This window comes from Lithobates pipiens, unplaced genomic scaffold, assembly GCF_037356315.1.
Source record: "Lithobates pipiens isolate NorthernLeopardFrog02 unplaced genomic scaffold, aLitPip1_a1.2 Scaffold_30, whole genome shotgun sequence".
NCBI lineage: Eukaryota > Metazoa > Chordata > Amphibia > Anura > Ranidae > Lithobates > Lithobates pipiens.
Genome location: NW_027507791.1, coordinates 93,543,668 through 93,563,978, shown reverse-complemented (window position 1 = coordinate 93,563,978; position 20,311 = coordinate 93,543,668). Strand labels below are relative to the sequence as shown.

Here is a 20,311-nt window from a genome sequence, read left to right as displayed (position 1 = left end):
CGGAAGAGACCCCCCAAGCTGCCTAATAAATTACTTTAAAAACCTGTGTATTGTGTTTTTTTTTATTGACACTTTTTTCCCTAGGTGAATGGGTAGGGGTACGATGTACCCCCCTACTCATTCACATAGGGTGGGGGGCCGGGATCTGGGGGCCCCCTTATTAAAGGGGGCTCCCAGATTCCGATAAGCCCTTTGCCCACAGACCCCGACAACCAATGGCCAGGGTTATCGGGAAGAGGCCCTTGTCCTCATCAACATGGGGACATGGTGCTTTGGGGTGGGGGGTGTAGGGCCCCCTCTGCCCCAAAGCACCAACCCCCCATGTTGAGGGCATTGGTATGGTCCAGCATAGGTGGGTGCTCGCTCGTCCCCTTTCCTGACCTGCCAGGCTGCATGCTCAGATAAGGGTCTGGTATGGATCTTGGGGGGACCTCCACGACATTTGTTTTGGTGTGGGGGTTCCCCTTAAGATCCATACCAGACCGAAGGGTCTGGTATTGTCCTAGGGGGGAACCTCACACAAATTAGATTCTCAGCACACAAGTCGCACCGCAAGTCGGATCCTCTTGATCCGACTTCTGGTGCGACCCCTATTCAAATCAATGGGCCCCCATAGGGAACCACTGATTTTGAATAGAGACAGAGAAATGTGGCTGAAAGCCAGCACGACCCGATTTTTAAATCGTCCACGGGCATGTAGCCTTAGTGTGCAGAATCATTATGTATTTGAATGAAAAACAAAAATTTTCCCATCTCATGTGTTTATTTTCATCTGTTAGGCTGGGTTCACACTGCTGCGGGGGGAGATCCGGATGTGATTCGCACCGCAAATCACATCCGATCTCCGTAGCGATGCGAGTTCAGCCATACAGATAGTATGGCTGAATTCGCATCGCTCCCGCAGCAAACTCGCACGGGACCCTTTTTTGGTCCGCAACAGAATCGGATCGCATGGGGGTTCACACCATGCGATCCGATTCCTGTGCGAGTCGGCAGATCGCACTGCGATATGCGGACGGATCTGGGGGTGTCATTAACATATCATTGACACTCCCAGCCGTCCGCATAGGGCAGTGTGAACTGCCGGCGGGAGTAATGCGATGCGGGAAAACGCCGCGGATTCGCGGCGTTCCCGCATCGCAGCGGTGTGAACCCGGCCTTAAAGTGAGATTAATAAACAAACAACTCAAAATGTACAAATAATTTGACATTTCAAAAGAAGAAAGAAAAATGTAACATCAATGACCAATATAGCCACCCCCTTCTTTTCAAAAACAGTCATATGCCTTCCATTCATGGAGTTTGTAAGTTTCTTGATTTTTTGACGATCAACTTTTTGTGCAGCAGTTTTCTGTACTGTTTTCCTTCACCGTAAATCTCCCATTTAAAGTTGTTTTGTTTTTTAAAGTCAGCAGCTACAAATACTGCAGCTGCTGACTTTTAAGATATGGACACTCACCTGTCCAGCGCGCCTGCAATGTTGGCACCCAAAGCCATTCTGTCGCTCGGCTCTCGGGTGCTTGGCTCTCGCCATCTTGGGTACGGTTCCCTACTGCGCATGCGCGAGTCGCGCTGCACAATAAGGATGGTCCGTGCTGTCTCTGGGATCTGTGGGCCCCGCAGGAAGTGGTGTAAATACCTGCAGATTCTGCGGATATCTATGCCCGATGAGCGGAAGTTCCACTTTAGGGTGGAACTCCGCTTTAAGAAGGGCCCACAAGTTCTCAATAGGGTTTAGTTCAGATGAGGAAGGGGGCCATGTCATCATTCTTTCATCTTTAAGGCCTTTACTGGCTAGACACGCAGTGGAGTACTTCGATGCATGCATTGGACCATTGTCTTGCATAAATATTGTGCTCTTTTTTAGAGGTGTTGTTTACAAGTTAAAAAGTTTATTTTTGCTAGAAAATTACTTAGAACCCCCAAACATTATACATAAATTTTTTTCCCTAACACCCTAGAGAATAAAATGGCGGTCATTGCAATACATTCTGTCACACCGTATTTGCACAGCGGTCTTACAAGCACACTTTTTTTTTTTGAAAAAAATACACTTTTTTAAATTAAAAAATAAAACAGCAGTAAAGTTAGCCCAATTTTTTTTATATTGTGAAAGATCCTAACTTGTAAGCTCTAATGATTAGGGCTCTCTGATCCCCCCCCCCTCCTGTATTGAATTGTATTGTAATTGTACTGTCTGCCCCAATGTTGTAAAGCACTGCGTAAATTGTTGGCGCTATATCCTGTATAATAATAATAATGTTACACGAGTAAATTGATACCCCACATGTCGAGCTTCAAAATTGCACCCGCTTGTGGAATGGCGACAAACTTTTACCATTAAAAATCTCCATAGGCGACATTTAAAACTACAGGTTGCATGTTTTGAGTTACAGAGGAGGTCTAGGGCTATAATTATTGCTCTCACTCTACCGATCGCAGTGATACCTCACATGTGTGGTTTAAACACAGTTTTCATATGCGGGCGCTACTCACATATGCGTTCACTTCTGCGCGCGAGCTCAACGGGACAGGGTGTGTTTAGAATTAGAATTTTTTGTTTCTTATATATTTTACCTTTTATTTTTACACTGTTTTAAAAAAAAATAATAATAATTGTGTCACTTTTATTCCTATTACAAGGAATGTAAACATCCCTTGTAATAGAAAAAAAAGCATGACAGGACCTCTTAAATATGAGATCTGGGGTCAAAAAGACCTCTGATCCCATAGTTAGAGTAAAATGCAATAATAAAAAAAAATTGTAATTTAACCACTTTCAGACCGGACCATTTTGCAGGCCAATGACCAGACCACTTTTTGTGATTTGGCACTGCGTCGCTTTAACTGACAATTGCACGGTCGTGCGACATGGCTCCCAAACAAAATTGACGTTCTTTTTTTCTCACAAATAGAGCTTTCTTTTGGTGGTATTTGATCACCCCTGCGGTTTTTATTTTTTGCACTATAAACAAAAAAAGAGCGACAATTTTGAAAAAAAAACGCATTATTTTTTACTTTTTGCTATAATAAATATCCCCCAAAAATATATAGAAAAACATTTTTTTTTCCTCAGTTTAGGCTGATACATATTCTTCTACATATTTTTGGTTAAAAAAACTTGCAATAAGCGATTATTGATTGGTTTGCGCAAAATATATATCGTTTACAAAATAGGGGATAGTTTTATGGCATTTTTATTAAATTTTTTTTTTACTAGTAATGGTGGCGATCAGCGATTTTTATTGTGACTGCGACATTATGGCGGACACATCGAACATTTTTGACACATTTTTGGGACCATTGTCATTTATACAGCAATCAGTGCTATATAAAAGCACCGATTCCTGTGTAAATGACACTGGCAGTGAAGGGGTTAACCAGGGGGTGGCAGTGTAGAAGTTATGTGTGTCCTAGGGGCGTGTTACTAACTGTGGGGGGGGGGGGGGCTGGGCTGTGTGCTAGTGAACACTTATCTCTGCTCCAATCACAGGAAGCAGAGATCAGTGTCACTTGTTGCTAGGCAGAATGGGGAGATGCTGTTTACAACGGCATCTCCCCGTTCTCCTTCCCGTGAGATGACTCCAGGTACCTCCGTGGCAATTGAGTCAGTGGGACCTGCGACCGGACTCACGGGGTCCCGACTGGCACGTGCGCACGCCGCCGGCTGTGCGCACGTGATGGCAGGGCGGCAAATTCAACTGGACATACCCGTACGCCAGTTTGCCTGCCTGTGCCATTCTGCCGACGTACATCGTTGTGCGCTGGTCGGGAACTGGTTAAAAACATGATTTTAAAAAAATGTCCATTTAAGAACTATGGGTGGAAGTGACGTTTTGACATCGCTTCCGCCCTGCAATGTCATAGAGACGGGTGGGGGCCATCTTCTCCTCACTCGTCTCCATGCCCAGCCACAGAGAGGACTGGATCCCAAAAGTTTCGGTAAGCGGTGGAGGGCACCAGAGTGTGGCGGGAAGGGGAGGGGCCCACTATAAAGAGAGGGGCCCCACCGCAGATAAAAGTGATCTTGCGGCGAATTGACTGCACAGACCACTTTCATCCTGTAGCGGACTGCCAGCTGAAAAAACAAGGACACCGGGGTTATGGCAGCTAGCTGCTGACATAAAAGCGATATCCGTCCTCAAAGTAAGGACATATATATCGGTATGCGGTGGTCCAGAAGTGGTTAAAGATGCAGACTTTTTCCAGTACCACTGCTTGAAGAAAGTGTCTTCTAAAAACTGCCAGCTGGTTTGGGAGTTGATTTTGAGTCCATTTTCAACCCAAAAAAGTTCAACAAGCTCATCTTTAATATTACCAGCGCATACCAGTACCCCACCTCCACCTTGCTGGCGTCTGAGTCAAAGTGGAGCTCTGCGCCCCGACTGCTGCTCCAGCCATGGGCCCATCTATCTGGTCCGTCAAGAGTCACTCTCATCTCATGAATCCATAAAACCTTCAAATATTTCTTGACCCAGTCTTCACATTTCAACTTATGTGTCTTGTTCAGTGGAGGTCGGGTTTCAGCCTTCTTTACCTTGTCCGTGTCTGTGAGCACTGAACACTTTGTATTTCTGGGCCCTCTAGGTAGGTTGCACTTCTGGAATATGACAGAACTGGGGGGATTTTAAGTTACTGGTAACGTCACATTAGATTCTTTGAAAAATTTTTGGCATTTAATTTGCGTCTTTGTCTCTCAACATGTCTGTTGCGACCCTGTTCACCATTTGCAACAAATCTATAAATTTAATGCTTCTGTGATCACGCCCCAATATCTTAGCAATTTTATGAGTGCAGCATCCCTCTGACTTTTCAGTCGGTTTAATATTTATTTTGGCTCCTTGTGCCTGAGGAAAAGAAGCTGCCTAAAAATTATACACACCTTGATATAGTGTGTCGATCTCCTTCCCTCATTACACAAATACACATTACCTAATATGTTTAAATCCAATAAGCATTGAAGTTTATACAGCTTGGAGTTGGACAACAAGCATAAAAATTATGATTTGGTCAAACTACTCACTTGCCTAATGTAGCACCGGCTCCTGACGAGCACGTATGTTTTTGAAAATTAATATTCCTGAAACCACAGTTGGGTTTTAGGGCTAATTTTGATAAATTATGCTTTCAGTACCAGTCTGTCTGGATTGCACTGAGTTCCCCTTGGCCGCAGATGTCGCTGTCACCGCCGGCAAGTGCTAGAACGCAGTTTAGCTGGGTGTATTGAGTGCCACTTTTCTCAGAATCAGCCCAGTGGGAGTTTTTTCCTGCTGTGCACTCTGGGAGGTGGTATTTAAGGTACTGAGATCACGTGCTTCCGGGTTCCGGTCCAGAAGATATTTTCTGTCTGTTTGGTCCTGGTGCTCCTGACCAGCCCCCACGGCCCTCCTGACCTGGGGTGCGGATCCATGCAATTCCAAGTCTTGGGGCTATATAGCCTGAGGCAAAGTAACTGCAGGGACAGGCCTGAATGGATGTCAAGGCCTGAGGATTCAAAGGTGGTCTGGTGCTGTCTCATCTAAGGAGAGGCCCAGCAACTGGAGAAGCATCCAGGGGAGGACTCTTGAGGAGGAGGCCATGCACAAGGCTGGTTTCTCTGAAGGAGCCTGGAGGCTCAGTTGAAGGACACTTCATGGACTTATAATCGCCGGACCGGCTGAGAGATACTGGTACCGTATGATAGTTCTCTAAATTTGTCCATGACCCTCGGTTACGCTCAAGTCTGTGGCAGAGACTTTTCTCAAGTAATTCACATCTAAGTCTGTGGCAGAGACTTCGCTTTACTTAACACCCTAGCGGCTGCTAGGCCTAGTGAGAGGAGGTTTATTCGGAGGTTGTGAGAATCCAGCTGTGAAACGGTTATTCTCTGGATTTCTTCTATAAAAGACTTTCTATTTCTGCATTCCAAAAGTACCTGAACTTTTCTCCTAACCCTCTACCCTTCATCCAGTGTCAGTTTCTGCATTTCTTTGGGCCATCTACCATGGGAAACCCTAGACAGAGATGAGGACAAGAGGGTAACAGTAAGCCCAATAAAACCATCAGCTCCTTTGGGTGACAGTGTAATTATGAACACAGTGTATTTTTACCCCTGAAACATGCAGACTGGTTTATTTAATCCATTAAAATTTGGTCTTTTTTAAATCTGGCCTTTCTTTGGACATTTGGAATTTGGTGCTGTCGTGATATTCCACTACACTCTTGCACTAATAGGCACCCTTCCACCATAATGGTATAATGCAACCCTTTGATCCATGTCTCCCCTGGTTACCCAGTAAACATACATTACCACATTCATACGTTCTCAACTCCATCAGCATCTCTGCGTTTCTGAGCCGTGCATCTGCATTTATTTACACATAAACAGGAAGTCCCAAACTTGAGAGAGTGCCTCCAACAGCCAATCGCCTCCTACACAGTTTGTGACCTCACAGGAAATTACCAAATAAAGATGTAACAACACAGTATAAATTAATATATACAATAACCAATGAACGATGACAATTCCTCTGATATGAATCCTTATACTACCTACTACTACTTCCTTATACTAAAGTTCCCTGTGGATGGGAGGCCATCTGCAGGTGCACGCTGCGAATCTCGACATGTGCTGATCAGACACAGCAGAGACAAGCATGTACATCCACTCATAACTGAAAACGTCCATGCAGATCGAACAAATCCCCCCAGATAAACGTCTGTGCAATGCACATGGGCCCTTTGGCTGGCAGACATACCACCACTATGCAAACACCTCTCTCCAATCCCAGGAAGTTTACCACTACCTAACGGATCTCAACTAGCGTCAGTCTGCCCCAGTCAGCTCTTTAGAGCGGGCCGCGGGAGTGCTAACACTGGGAGACTCTTATGACAAAACATATTAAAATACATCTTCATAAAATTTCCACAACAGCGCTCTTTACATTCACTTCATTTAAGGATACCCAAGGATTTACTTTGACTTAAGAGCTGTCTTTGTCACTTCTAAGCTGAGCTTTAAACCAGACAAATCAATCTGTACCATCAAGCTCTTGCCTAGATGGACAAGGAGGGCCCCGATCCAAAGAACGTACAATCCACAGGACATAAAGTGTTAAATGATCATAGCTGAGAGGCAAACCACTTGGGTGAAAGATAATAAAAGCACTGAGATGCTAGGAACAGAATTAGGCAAGCCTCTCAGTCAGGGTTTAAGGCCACAGTTGTGCATTTCGTAAAACTATTTTTGTAATAGGGGCACGTCAATCGCTTTAGCAAGGCAGCTTTTATTGTATTTTAATGAACGGAGACTTTTGTTTTTCTCTACAGAAAAAATACTATACATAAAAATAAATTGCCGGACAGTGGAAGTGAGTCAGACAATAAGCCCGTATGCAATATTCGTTCAGCAACCCAGTAAGACCCAGCTAAGACCAGCAGGCCGCCACTGAGCAGGAAAGGTGTGTAACAAACCATTTGTGGCAGCTCTGGATAGCAGGCCGAAGGCTTTGTGAAAGCGCTCTAGTTGAATAAGATCTAATATGAGCTTCTAGCAACAATCCTGACAACAAACAACAGCACATGATGCATTGAGACAGTCAATGTGACAAGAGCATTTTTTTCCCCTATTTTATTATTTCACAGGAAGGGGGTAATGGCGACACAGAGAAAAACAGCGAAATGAGTACACTGATGAACACATGCAACTTATTAGACTAACCAGAGTGTGATGAAAAAGGTTATATATCATACTGGTGCCACAACGCATAATAATTGTGACAAATATTGTCTGGTTCATGGAGTTGGGCTCTGAGTTGGTGACAGATCATCCCATCTGCCAGTGTGCTTTCCCTCTTTAGAGATAATAGATGGTAATGCAAGGCAGCAGCAAGTCATCAGCCAGCATGCTCAGAAAGAAGTTTCAGCATGAGAGGAATGTCCACTGACATGAAAATGCATTTTAAGTGTGTACACGAGTTTATCTGTGCATATACAAAGGAGATGAGATACCCAACTTTAGTCCTCACGCTGGGTTCACACTGGTACAACAAACGCTCCGACATTGGGAGCTCATGTTACATGACGTGTGAAAATCAATGTTTCCCTATGAGAGCCATCGTAACTGGCCCGACACAAGTCAGTCCGACTTTGAAAATGTTCCCTGTACTACTTTGGTCTGACTTTGATCCTGCTTCAGCCCATTGACTATCATTGAAGTAGGATCAAAGTCGGATCCTTGTCCTAACCATCCAACTTTGGCATCCGACATTGTGTTATTTCCTGCCCCATGCTGTAGCCCCTCCCATTGTGTGTTAGTTTTGATATGTCAAAGACAAGTCGTACTATCTGAAAAGTCGGATCAAAAGTAGTATCCTGTTCATGAAAGTCGGATGGATGTAGGACCAACGTAGGATTGATGTCGCAGCGCAAAGTAGGATGAAAGTCGTACTACTACTATCGTGTAGTATAGTGTGAACCAGGCCTCAAAGAAGGTTTAATTACCGTATTTTCCAGCGTATAAGACGACCTTTTACACTAAAAGAAAACGGCCAAAAATCGGGGGTCGTCTTATACGCCGGGTATAAAGCAGGGGTCATTTTCTATGCAAGCCGCCCCGCGACATCACCACTATTCCTTGCCCCTTTGCTTATACTTAGCTTGTGGTCAGGGAATCTCCCTGCCAACAGCTGAAGAGCCCAGCGATACCATATTGTGCGGGAAGCGATCACATTCATGACAGCTTCCCAGCACAGAAATGCCTGGTCCGCCAGTACAGAGCTGGTCTTAAAGTGATACTAAAATCTTGTTTTTTTTTTTTCATTTAAAAATTACAAACAGGCTATATTTACCTGCTCTGTGCAAAAGATTTGCACAGAGCAGTCCAGATCCACCTCTTCTCGGGTCCCTCGCTGGCACTCCTGGCCCCTCCTTCCTCCTGAGTGCACCCACAACAAGCAGCTTGCCATGGGGGCACCGAGCCACTGCTTTGTGTGACCATTCAGACTCGGAGCCGTGACTTTCTCTCCCCTCATTGGTTCACTGACTTTGACTGACAGCCAAGGCTCTCATGCAACATCGATGGATCGAGAAGTATTACTAGGGGCTGAGTGGGGGGGCTGCTGAACACAGAAGGTTTATTAACTTAATGCATAGAATGCATCTGACTTTAGAACCACTTTACTTACCACCAGCTTCTTAATCTGTGAACTGGCTCTAATTCTATAGGAATCTCTAGCTGCCATGGAGTAGCAGAGACAGATCCTAGTTAAAACTACCTGGAATTGTCACTGTGGTGGTGATGACACCGAAACTGGCGCAACTGCTTGCCTGAATTAGGAGTAGGTAGTTCTAAAGGTAACTACCATTAGAAAGGTGCTGTTAAGGCTGTTTTTGAATTTCCCAGATTACATTTTAGGAAACAAAATATCACCCAGTTATGGTTTAGATCTACCGTACTATAACACAGATTCTACTATGTAAACCTGGCAACATGTTTAAAGGTAATCCCCTCATTACACCTAGCTTATACTCATGCATGAGAAACAAAACAAAATATAAACAATAAAAAATAAACATATAAATGTGTAATCCAGTTAAATAAAGCTAGAGATGGAGGAAGTCCTGCCAAGATGGGTATTAGCCTGTCACATGCAAACATTGGCGACTCTCCCACATTAATCAACAGGACAGAATAATTGTGTACCGTGGCTGAAATATAAGAAAAATGTCCATCAAAGACAAAGGGAAAAAGCTGCAGGAGGCAAGTATAACGTATACCTATATTATATAATTGATAGTGTAATTAAAGCAATATTAAATCGTTTGTTATTTTAAAAAACAAAACAAAAATAAACAACATTTTATATTTACCTGCTCTTTGTAGTGGTTTTGCACAGAGCAGCCAGGATCCTCCTCTTCTCGGGTCCCACGCCGGCACTCCTCCCTCCTGCTGGCCCCGCACCCTCCACCCCATGATTGGCTGCAGTGGGAGAATGTTCCCCTGCTCACAGTTGTCAAAATAAAGCTGGTAATGTTAATCAACAACATCGCTCAGCGCTGAGAGAGACAGGTAAAAAGAAACATCGTATCTTCTTGTCTGCTCAGTGCTGAGAGATACAGGTAAAAAGAAACATTGTTTAATATCTGTCTGTTTAATTTATTTCTATTTTATAAGCTATTAATAATTAAAACTTTTTTGTTTGCTTTGTTCATTAATATTTTACAATTTTAAAATATATTTACACATTTCACACTGAAAAGCCCATTAACGAAAAGAGAAATATTAATGTAGATCCTAATGATGATACAAACTAGTGGGGGGAGAGATGCCAAAATATAAATTAACTCAGAAATCTAAAAAATGAGGGTATACACTCATTTGGATATATTGGGTTTTTGTATTTCCATAGCAGGTCACAAAGGGAACGGGTGTCTTCCACCCTGGTATATGTATAACAACATAACATAATTGAAAGCAATGATTTTTCATTTGAGACTGTGACCGACCAATTTACTCATTTATTTCATCTCTTTATTTAGCGATTTTTGATGCATCCCACTCCTGATGATTGGCTGAAATCGCCATGAAACGCGTAGAGTCCATACTCAGGGATGCCAAGTCAAGTTTGCTACAATCATGAATTTCTTTTATTCATTTATAGTTATATTTATTAGGATAACCATGTTCACCTGCTCTGTATGTCCATTCAATTTTTTAATTGTGATTGCTTGTAACAATTATGTCTATCCATTATATACATAAAATATGTCAATATGATTATTACTACAATTATGCTTCTTGTTGCATGACCCATGTATTATATATTATGATACATTATATATACCTACTATTCAGTATCTGTATTTAATTTATTGGATTGATTAGCAACTTTTTATGGGTATACAGATTTTCCCCGCAGGGACAGTGACAATGAATAATATTTTAGGTATCCTAGACCATTTCAAACACATATCCATGCCTCATTTAAAGTCCCACAATCCACTTTCATTTTCTTTTGTCAGCCTTGTTGTTGAATCTGGACGTGAACAGGTCCACGTCCGGAGTACCCCATCTCTGACAAATCGCAAGGAAGATGTCAGAGTGAAGAGACCATTCTCCTGGAAATAATTGTTGGCGGCTCAAGTAGTCCGCCTGCCAATTCTCTATCACGGGAATGAATATTGCCGAAAGACAAGGAACGTTGTGTTCTACCCAAGACAGAACGTGATTCACCTCTCTCTGGGCTGCACAAATCCTCGTGCCCCCCTGGTGATTGATGTAAGCCACAGCCTTGGCGTTGTTGGACTGAATCCTGACTGGACAGCCCCTCAGTCTGACCGTCCAGGCTCTTAGAGCCAGACGGATTGCCCGAATTTCCATAATGTTGATAGGTAAGGTCCTTTCCAACCTGGACCACTTGTCCTGGACAGAATCCTCTTCCAGGATGGCTCCCCAGCCTAGAAGACATCCATGGTCACTACTTTCCAGGTGGCTGGTAGAAACGACCTTCCTTTTTGAAGGTTGCTGGATATTAACCACCAATTTAGGCTCTGACGTACGTCGGGAGCCAGCTGAATTGGAAAATCTAAGGCCTGAACCTTCTTGTTCCAGGCTGACAGGATTGCGCTTTGTAGCAATCTTGAATGAAACTGCGCTGATGTGATGGATTAGTTCTACAATGGAACTGATTCTCTTTTGAGATAAAAATACCTTTCTCTGCCTGGTATCTATGATTAGACCCAGGTACTGTACTCTCCTTGATGGCTTCAAGGAGGACTTTTCTAGATTGAGAACCCAGCCTAGAGATTCCAGGTAGCTTACCATTGTCACCAGACTGTGGTCTAACCCTGAAACCGAATGATCTACTAAAAGTAGATTGTCTAAGTAGGCTAGGACCGTTATGCCCTGAGCCCTTAATCTGGCTAAAGCAGGAGCCAGAATCTTTGAGAACACTCGTGGAGCTGTGGCTAGACCAAATGGCAGAGCCACAAACAAAAAATGATTATTTTCTACTTCGAAGCACAGAAACCTCTGGTGAGCGGGAAATAGTGGCACATGGAGATAGGCATCCTTGATATCGATTTAAGCCAACAATTCCCCTCCTTGGAGGATGGCTACAACCGACCGGATTGACTCCATGCGAAAGGATGTTCAAGTGCTGATTGAGATCTCTGAGATCTAGAATAGGTCTTACTTCCCCGTTTGGTTTCGGAAATGTGAAGAGGTTTGAATAAAAACCTGTGCCCTGTTCCTCTAAGGGAACTTCTGATATGACTGCTTTGGATAGCAGATGATCCAGTGCTAGAAGGAGGGCCTTCTTCTCTGGATCCTTGGGAACGCTTGATCTTAGAAACCGGGGAGCTGGAAAAAAACAAAAACTCTTGCCTGTAACCTAGAGAGACAGCAGAAACCACCCACTTGTCTTGAAAATTGCAGGAGCCTTCTCCCCACCCGAGCAAGCGGGGGCGTCCCTTCATAAGGAGTCTTTAGCACTCTGCTTTGTGAGCTTCTTTCCCCAAGATCTCCTCTTTTTTTTTTTTTTTATATAATCTTTATTTTAGTTTCTGTAGAACATAACAAAACATATAGTGCACAATACAATCGACAATGTATCACTATCCTGAGTAATTGACCACGTTAAACAGATCTAACATTGTGCAAAACATCAGGGAAAATCAAGACAGAAGGGGAAAAACAGTAACCCTATAACAGGATAAAACATTTGAGGGGGGAAGGGAAAAAACAAACACAGGCCCTTCCAGTGCGATTCACATCAAGGGGGGACCCCCATCAGAGGCCCAGCTCAAGGCACACACCCCCCACCAGCTGTCAATACCCGAATTGGGGCAAAACGCCCACGGCCCTCAGCAGGGCCCCGGCCAACGCCCCCCCCGGAGTGGGGCCTCAAGCCTCCAGCATAACTCCGTCAGGGGGGGAAGCATCACCCGGAACCCCGCCCAAGTCTCCCACGGCACCGGTCGCCCGTCAGAATGCCCAGGAGACAGCGGCCGAAGGCGTGGGCCCCATCAACGGGCAACAGAGGCTGCGTCGCCCCTGGGGGCAAATCACCCCCCCCCCCCCAGGACCCTGAGACTCTGCAAGAGGAAGGGAGGATACAGGTCATCACACTGCGATTGGCTCGGCAAAAAGTCATGTTCAGGCATGTACGTCACCGCTCACTGGCCTCTTCAGCTTCAGTGAAGGCTCTGCTAGCTCCAACAGCGCAACATCCAAGCTAGATGGCATAGGGCCCGTGCCAGCAGTATGCCGCTGCCACAAGGCCCAGATCCTACCGAAACGGTCACTTCTGTCCCTGCACCGCGCCACCCACTCCTCCGCCTCCCTAATATCTTCCACCCTCTTGAGCCACTCAGTAATGGTAGGAGTCTGTGAGCGTTTCCAGTATATAGGTACTAGACGCTTAGCGGCATTTAAGAGGTGGGGGAGTACACTCTTCGTATAGCGGCTCAGAGGAGGGGCGGGGAGGTGCAGGAGAAAGAGCGATGGGGTGAAAGGGATCTCGATCTGCAGTGCATTTTTAATAAAGGCGTGAATGTCGACCCAAAATGTGTGTATTACAGGGCAATCCCACCAAATATGTAAGAGAGTGCCTTTCTGGCCACAACCCCGCCAACAAAGGTCCGTGACCGAGGGGTAGATGCGGGCCAACGCTGCCGGCACCCGATACCAACGAGTCAAAAGTTTGTAGTTGGTTTCCTGTGTCCGGGAATCAATGGAGCTGGAGTGTGCCAATCGGCACACTAGCGATCGTTGGCTTGGTGTAAAATCGACCCCCAGATCACGTTCCCACTCCCTCATAAAAACTGGTCGGATGGGGCCAGAAACTGCCCCCAGAAGCCGGTAAAGTTCAGAAACTAAGTGGGGAGTGGGCTCCTCTGCCATAAACACCTTTTCAAGCGACGTAAGAGATTCTATGTCTCTTAACGTAGCGCCCAGGTTCGTGGTGAAGTGGTGAAGCTGCTTGTATCTCTACCAGTCCATTGGAAAGCGTCCGTATCTATCCCTCAAGGCATCTAGGGGTATCAGCTTACCCTTGTCTATAAATTTGCCACAGCTATAGTTGCCGTCAGCGGCCCAAGTCCCAAAAAAGGCTACCTGCTCTCCAGGGGGAAACCACCTGAACCCTCCTAGAGGAGCCAATGGAGACCCCGGGGGCGCCAGGGCATACATGGCATTTGACCGATCCCATACCCCAAGATCTCTTCTGACCTTGGTGCTGCCCCTGGGGTTTCCCCCCTGAACCTCACGGCTGAGGCCGTCGAGACTGATTAGACACTGATGTCCCTGGTACAGGAGAAGAGGCCCGCTTAAATGAGAAATGTCTGAATTTCTTCTTTACTGGTAAAAGAGAGCTTTTGCCATTGTAAATCCTCTGTAGGTATTTATCCAAATCTTCTCCAAATAGCTGTTCACCATGAAAAGGGAAACTGGCTAGGAGATTCTTACATGGTGCTTCGGCTAACCAAATCTTCAGCCAAAGAATTCTGCGAGAGTGCACTAGTCCCAGCATAAGAAGTGCGATCTGAATGGATGCATCTCTCATAGCATCTACTGTGAAACTGTGCGTCTGCTAAATCAGCGTACTGTTGAGCTTGCTGGATCACTTAACATGAGCGCATTATCAACCAGACATGTAAGGTTCTTATTCACTGAGGAAATCTCAGCATCAACCGCTGGAACCCCCCCATTTCTTATAGAAATCCTTTTCCATAGGATACAGTTTGGAAAATCTCTTAGGAGGATAAAACTGCTTATCCGCATGTTCCCATTCTGCATACATAAGCTTTCTTAGCCATGCATGAATAGGAAAGGCATCTCCAGATGGAGGAGGTTTTAATGATCTTAACTTAAAGATGGGATCTTCAAGAGCCTGCGCTGCAAGTAGCAAAAAAGTTGAATGAACCAACTTAGTGAGAGCATGCACAAGCAAGCTCTCTTGTGGTGATACTTCTTCCGTATTAGGATCCTCAGAAGAGGATAAACCAGTATCTTCCAAATCCTTAGGAAGATCTGCCTGATCCCCGGCATCCTGAACCTCCAAAGGAGGATTTTGAGCACTCGATGGGGATCTGCTACGTTTAACCCCGCTCTGGAGGGATAAAATAGCATCAAGCTTCTTTTCCAAACCAGCAATGGTAGAAGACAATGCCTCACGTGTGACATACTCAGGGGCTGAAGTGTCTTGCGCGACTGCAAGTACAGTTTCCCCCCCGACGGCTCAATCTGACCAGCCTCAACACTCTCAGATGAGGATGACATTCTTTTGGAAAGGGTTTTAGTTTGTTGTGACCCCTTAGGACCCTTAGAAGAGTTTCTGGCCCCCTTGCCACTCATAGCTTACAGTACAAAGCAGAGGCACCACCAGTAAAAGAATGTAATACTTGCAAGGCTATAGTACCGTACAATAACTGCTATTAATCCTAGCTAAACAGTACAATGTTGTCAAAAAAGGAAATGCCTGTGTCACCAACCCTGACCAGCCAACCACTCTGCTCTGTCCCTCCACCGCCAGGCAGCAGCTTCTCTAACAGTGCTTAAAATACTTCCTGCACGTGTGGCCGGCATCTGACACTGTTAGCCATGCCCCCCTCTTCCTTTTCAAAAAGGAGCTGAGTTTACCGCGCAAGCGTCCCGCAGCATGGCGGGGGGTAAATCCTCTGCTCTAGTGAGCAGCCGCGATCTGCACCAAACACATATTTTGATTTTGTTTTTTTCTTTTTTCTAAAAAAGAACAAGGCAGCTGGCTGGCATCAAATAGGAAAAAAACCCAGGAAGAGATTTCTCTTACTAGAGGGTCTGAGCCGGCTTGAAGGAGAGGAGAGTGAGAGAGCGTTTCCAGCGTCAGAATGGTGAATGCTCAATACGGCCTCCAGTGGTGACACATACACATGACATGACAACATAATACATAGAAGGAGAGATTCCTGAGAAAATCTCCCTTACCTTATCCTCGCAGCAGAGTTTTATCAGAGATAAAAACCCAATCTTGGCCCTTCATAGTAGGCTCCGAGACCTTAAAGGAAACCTTCAGGAATCGGGGAACCCTCAGGTTGACCCACAATCCTGGACCTGCGACAGGACCTTGCCAGTAAACTTTTATTCGCCTCACTACCAATAAGTACTGGATCCCAGGGTTCAGCTCTCAAAGAGAAGCATTTACAAGCAAAACCTAGTTTCTTCGGATTACGAGGCACGGGTACCATTTATTTATCCCATTACAAAGACATCAGAACGGATCCTGTCAGGATGGCTGGCTCTCATCAAGGATTACTGCCCGTGGAGCTCAGTACAAAACATCCTTACTCGAGCCCAACACCTTAGATACTGGCGAAAAAAACTGAGGACTCCCAGTAGTGGGAGGTGTTATATGGGGGAAGTTCACACCTTAAGGGGCATGCCATTGTCCAGCACCTGATATGCCGATATAACCCATGTAGTAATTACAACGCTCTGTGTCCCCTGATGTAAGAAAATAAACTTTTTTTATTTTTTATTTAATTTGTAAAATAATTTTTCAATGCCTTGTACCATTGCTGACAGTTGAAGTGTAAACAAAAAGTTGCGGTTGGTATCAGTAATTGCTATCAGCGAGTACTAAAAACAAATATCCTAATATTGTAAAGCGATACGCAAATTGCTGGCGCTATATAAATCCTGAATAATAATAATAATAATAATATAACTTAAGGGTAATTGTTTTACACATTACATTATTTTTCATTAAATTTCTTTAAATTTGATTGAAGCAAAGAGCATTATGTATTATGTTATTGCCATCTTGTTTGATAACCTAATGTTCAGGGTTGTAAATCTTTCAAATAAAAAAGTTCTTCAGAATCATGATCTTTATTCTAAGCAAAATAATTGTGATTCTCATTTTTTTTCCCCAGAGTCGTGCAGCTCTAGTCTGAAATTAGTCTAAAGCTTCAATGGCCTTCATACTTTAAGGTGCTCTTTGTGCAGCAAATGCCAATTTTTTTTTAATCAAAGGTTCAATTCACAATGGTTATTTAGTCTGCTCTGCTCTTGGTGAACATTTTAGAAAGCACTGGATCAGCATGACTGCTATGAATAGGGGATTTTCCAAAGGAGAGATATACCTTGGAAGCCAACCTATTCCTCTCAACATTATCCTCTTATAACTGACTGTGGAATTCCCTGCTTCCCCCACCCTCTCATCTCAGTGCAGGTGGTCCATGACTTTATTCTATCTTAAGTCACAGGCCAGATGTTGGCGAAAAGAAAGCAAGTACAGAGACTCTGGATTCTTGTAGACAGATTGCGGTCCTCGGAATGTGGTGGGTTTTGTCTAATTTTAGTCGGTGTTTAACACACCCGTCTTGTGGTCCGAGGGGCTGAAAGAGAAAAGTCAAGTATTTCTCTGTGGGGCACACAGTAAATTGCTACTATTACATACCTCATACTCCGATTCCAGGGTAGTCTTCTCTTTATTTTTAATCATGTCAGCTATGGCTGGGTCCACCTGAAATTTAAATAGAAATTAAATTCATATTTTTAAAACTATATATATAACTTGTAGGCTTAAAGTTTGAAGACATTTTCAGTACAACAAACACCCAAGTTTGCAGTCCTTTTTTTACAAACATTTTATTAAAGCATAAAAAATACAGGGGTACATACAGAAACAGACTGAATTGTACACTGTACTAGGCTAAACCCACAAAGCTGTTTCTCTTGCTCAGATGTCATTCACTGAATATCATGTCTTACATACTGTAGCTCTTGTTTCAAAAGATTCAATTCACAAAAGGTTACTTGATCTGCTCTGTAATTCGTTTTTTGCCAGTGCTATTAGTGCTATTACAGTACTGTTTGCATTGTTTTAATGGACTTTCTAATATCATCAATATAAAAATCAATCCATTACGCCAGCTTCAGGCTGGGGAGAACTGTATTTCAATAGTTGTTCTATGAGTAAAGCAGAAAAAGGAGTAGTTTGAAATGATTATACACTTTGTGAGATAAAATGATAATTTATGATAAAAAGTTGAACACTGGGATGAAAAAAAATCGTCTACATCAGTCATTCTCAAACAGGGTTCCACAAACAGTGGCTAGCTGACCGCCATACGATGGTGCTTCCATGGGTCCAGTACCGTACTAATAACTTGTAGTTGTCTTTAACTGCTTGCAGACCGCCTACTGCAGATTTACTGTGGCAGAGCAGCCCTGCTGCACTAGATCATGTATATGATCCATCATTTCCAATAATTTTCTATTTTCAATTACAATGATTTAAGGCCTGAACCCACCGATCGGCTGAGCGAATGACAGAAGAGAGCTCTGTGTAAATAAACACAGGGCTCTCAACTGTCAGGAGCGATAAGCCATTTTTTTTTTTGCTCCCTGCAAAGCAGGGAGTAAAAACCGGCAGATTGCTTGGTAAAAACACCACACATTACCCATATTAAACATTGGTAGGCACACATTTAACCCCTTGATCACCAGAGATGTTAACCCCTTCCCAGCCAGTGCCATTAGTACAATGACAATGCATATTATTAGCACTGATCACAGTATTCGTGTCACTAGTGATGTCAGTGGCAGTTAGTGTCAGATTGCCCACCATACTATCGCAGCCCCATTATAAGTCGCTGATCACAACCATTAGTAGTATAAAATAAATAAAAATTCCAATATAGATACCATAGTTTGTATAACTTTCACGCAAACCAATCAATATACACTTATTGGGATTGTCTTTTTAGCAAAGACATGTAGCAGAATACATTAGGGCAAAATGTATGAAAAAATTAGATTTTTTTTTAATTGGATATGTTTTATAGCAAAAAGTAAAAATATTAGGTGTTTTTTTTCCAACATTTTCGACCTTTTTTCATTTATATTGCAAAAAATAAAAACGCAGTGGTGATCAAATACCATCAAAAGAAAGATCTGTTTTTGTAAAAACAAGGATATCAATTTTGTTTGGGTAGAGCAGTGCTGAATATAAAACAATGGCCTGGTCATTAAGGGGGTAAATTCTTCCAGAGCTGAAGTGGATAAGGGTGGCATTCAGGTGACCACTGTAAGGGAGCATTCTTCCCACTAGCTACCAATGTAAGGAGCATTTTTCCTGCTGTCCCCAACAATTGGTTTTAGTAGGGGTTCCACAAGATCTGGAAAACATTTTAAAGGTTCTTCTCGGTTAAAAAAGGTTGATATAAATATAAAAGTCATGTATATTCTTATTTGATTCTTGGTGTGCTTTGTCTATTTCTTTCAGATCTGTTCAGTAATCCAGTGTGAAATCCTAACCCTGTCTGGGAGTAGCTTCCTGTAATAAAGACCAGTCCCTGCTGTTCTCCCTCCCTGAATGGGGTGGCTGCTCTTGTATCTGCCCCTTCTGCAGACAGTCTGTAAAAGGTGGCTGTGCCGTCTCCTACCACAGCTCCGCTCTCTGCATAAATTATGTACTAAACACAATGATGATGTCACTGCTACTTTTATATATGGTAATACCAGGATATTAAAAAAGGTGTCTGGTGCACATAGAGTACATTTATATCCTCTGTGGCGATCTAGGAATAGGCTAAATTTTGCAAAAACACATCTGAAGCATGTGACAAAATGTGTTATTGGTCTCATTAAACCAAGGCTGAACTTTTTGGTCGTAATTCCAAAAGATGTTTGGTGCAAAAACAACACTGAATATCACCAAAAGAACACCATACCCACAGTGAAGCATGGTGGTGGCAGCAGCTGAAACAGGGGCCTTAGTCAAGGTAGAGGGAATAATGAACAGCTTCAAATGCCAGTCAGTATTTGCACAAAACCTTCAGGCTTCTGCTAGAAAGCTGAACATGAAGAGAAACGCCATCTTTCAGCATGACAACGACCCAAAGCATACATCCAAATCAACAAAAGAATGGCTTCACCAGAAGAAGATTAAAGTTTTGGAAAAAATACTTTCCAAATCTGAAAAAGGACCCAGAATCATTTCCATTTATTGATGAATTGGAAGCCCTGATCAAAGAAGAGTGGCAAAAAACAGAGAAAAAGACCTTAGTCTTAACAATTGACTAGCAAAACTAAACCTATATACTATACTTTAAGAACCTAAGATAAATCCGTTAGTGTCAGCTTCAGTGGTAGACTCATCGCCAATGTGTTTTTTCATTTTCCGTGGAGCTGCTTTTTGCGGCACTGCGCATGCGCAAGCATATCCCAGAAGATTGCAGGGAGGGAGGGGGGAGAGGCGATCTTCCTTCTGGCACCAGGGGAGGAAGTGAGAGCGGAGTTCCAGTAAAAACAGCCCTCCCCCCCCAAAAAAAATGATATGTCAAACGT

General features: G+C 43.7%; 1 protein-coding gene across 2 annotated transcripts in view; it reads right to left on the bottom strand.

The window, feature by feature from the left end:
* COX16 (cytochrome c oxidase assembly factor COX16) overlaps window positions 1–20,311 on the bottom strand; it is a 181,303-nt gene that overhangs the window by 70,832 nt on the left and 90,160 nt on the right. For both annotated transcript variants that reach the window (XM_077464626.1, XM_077464625.1), the window contains one exon: window positions 17,418–17,483. In XM_077464626.1, coding sequence (XP_077320752.1) covers window positions 17,418–17,483 — 66 coding nt within the window. The remainder of the gene's footprint in view (window positions 1–17,417; window positions 17,484–20,311) is intronic.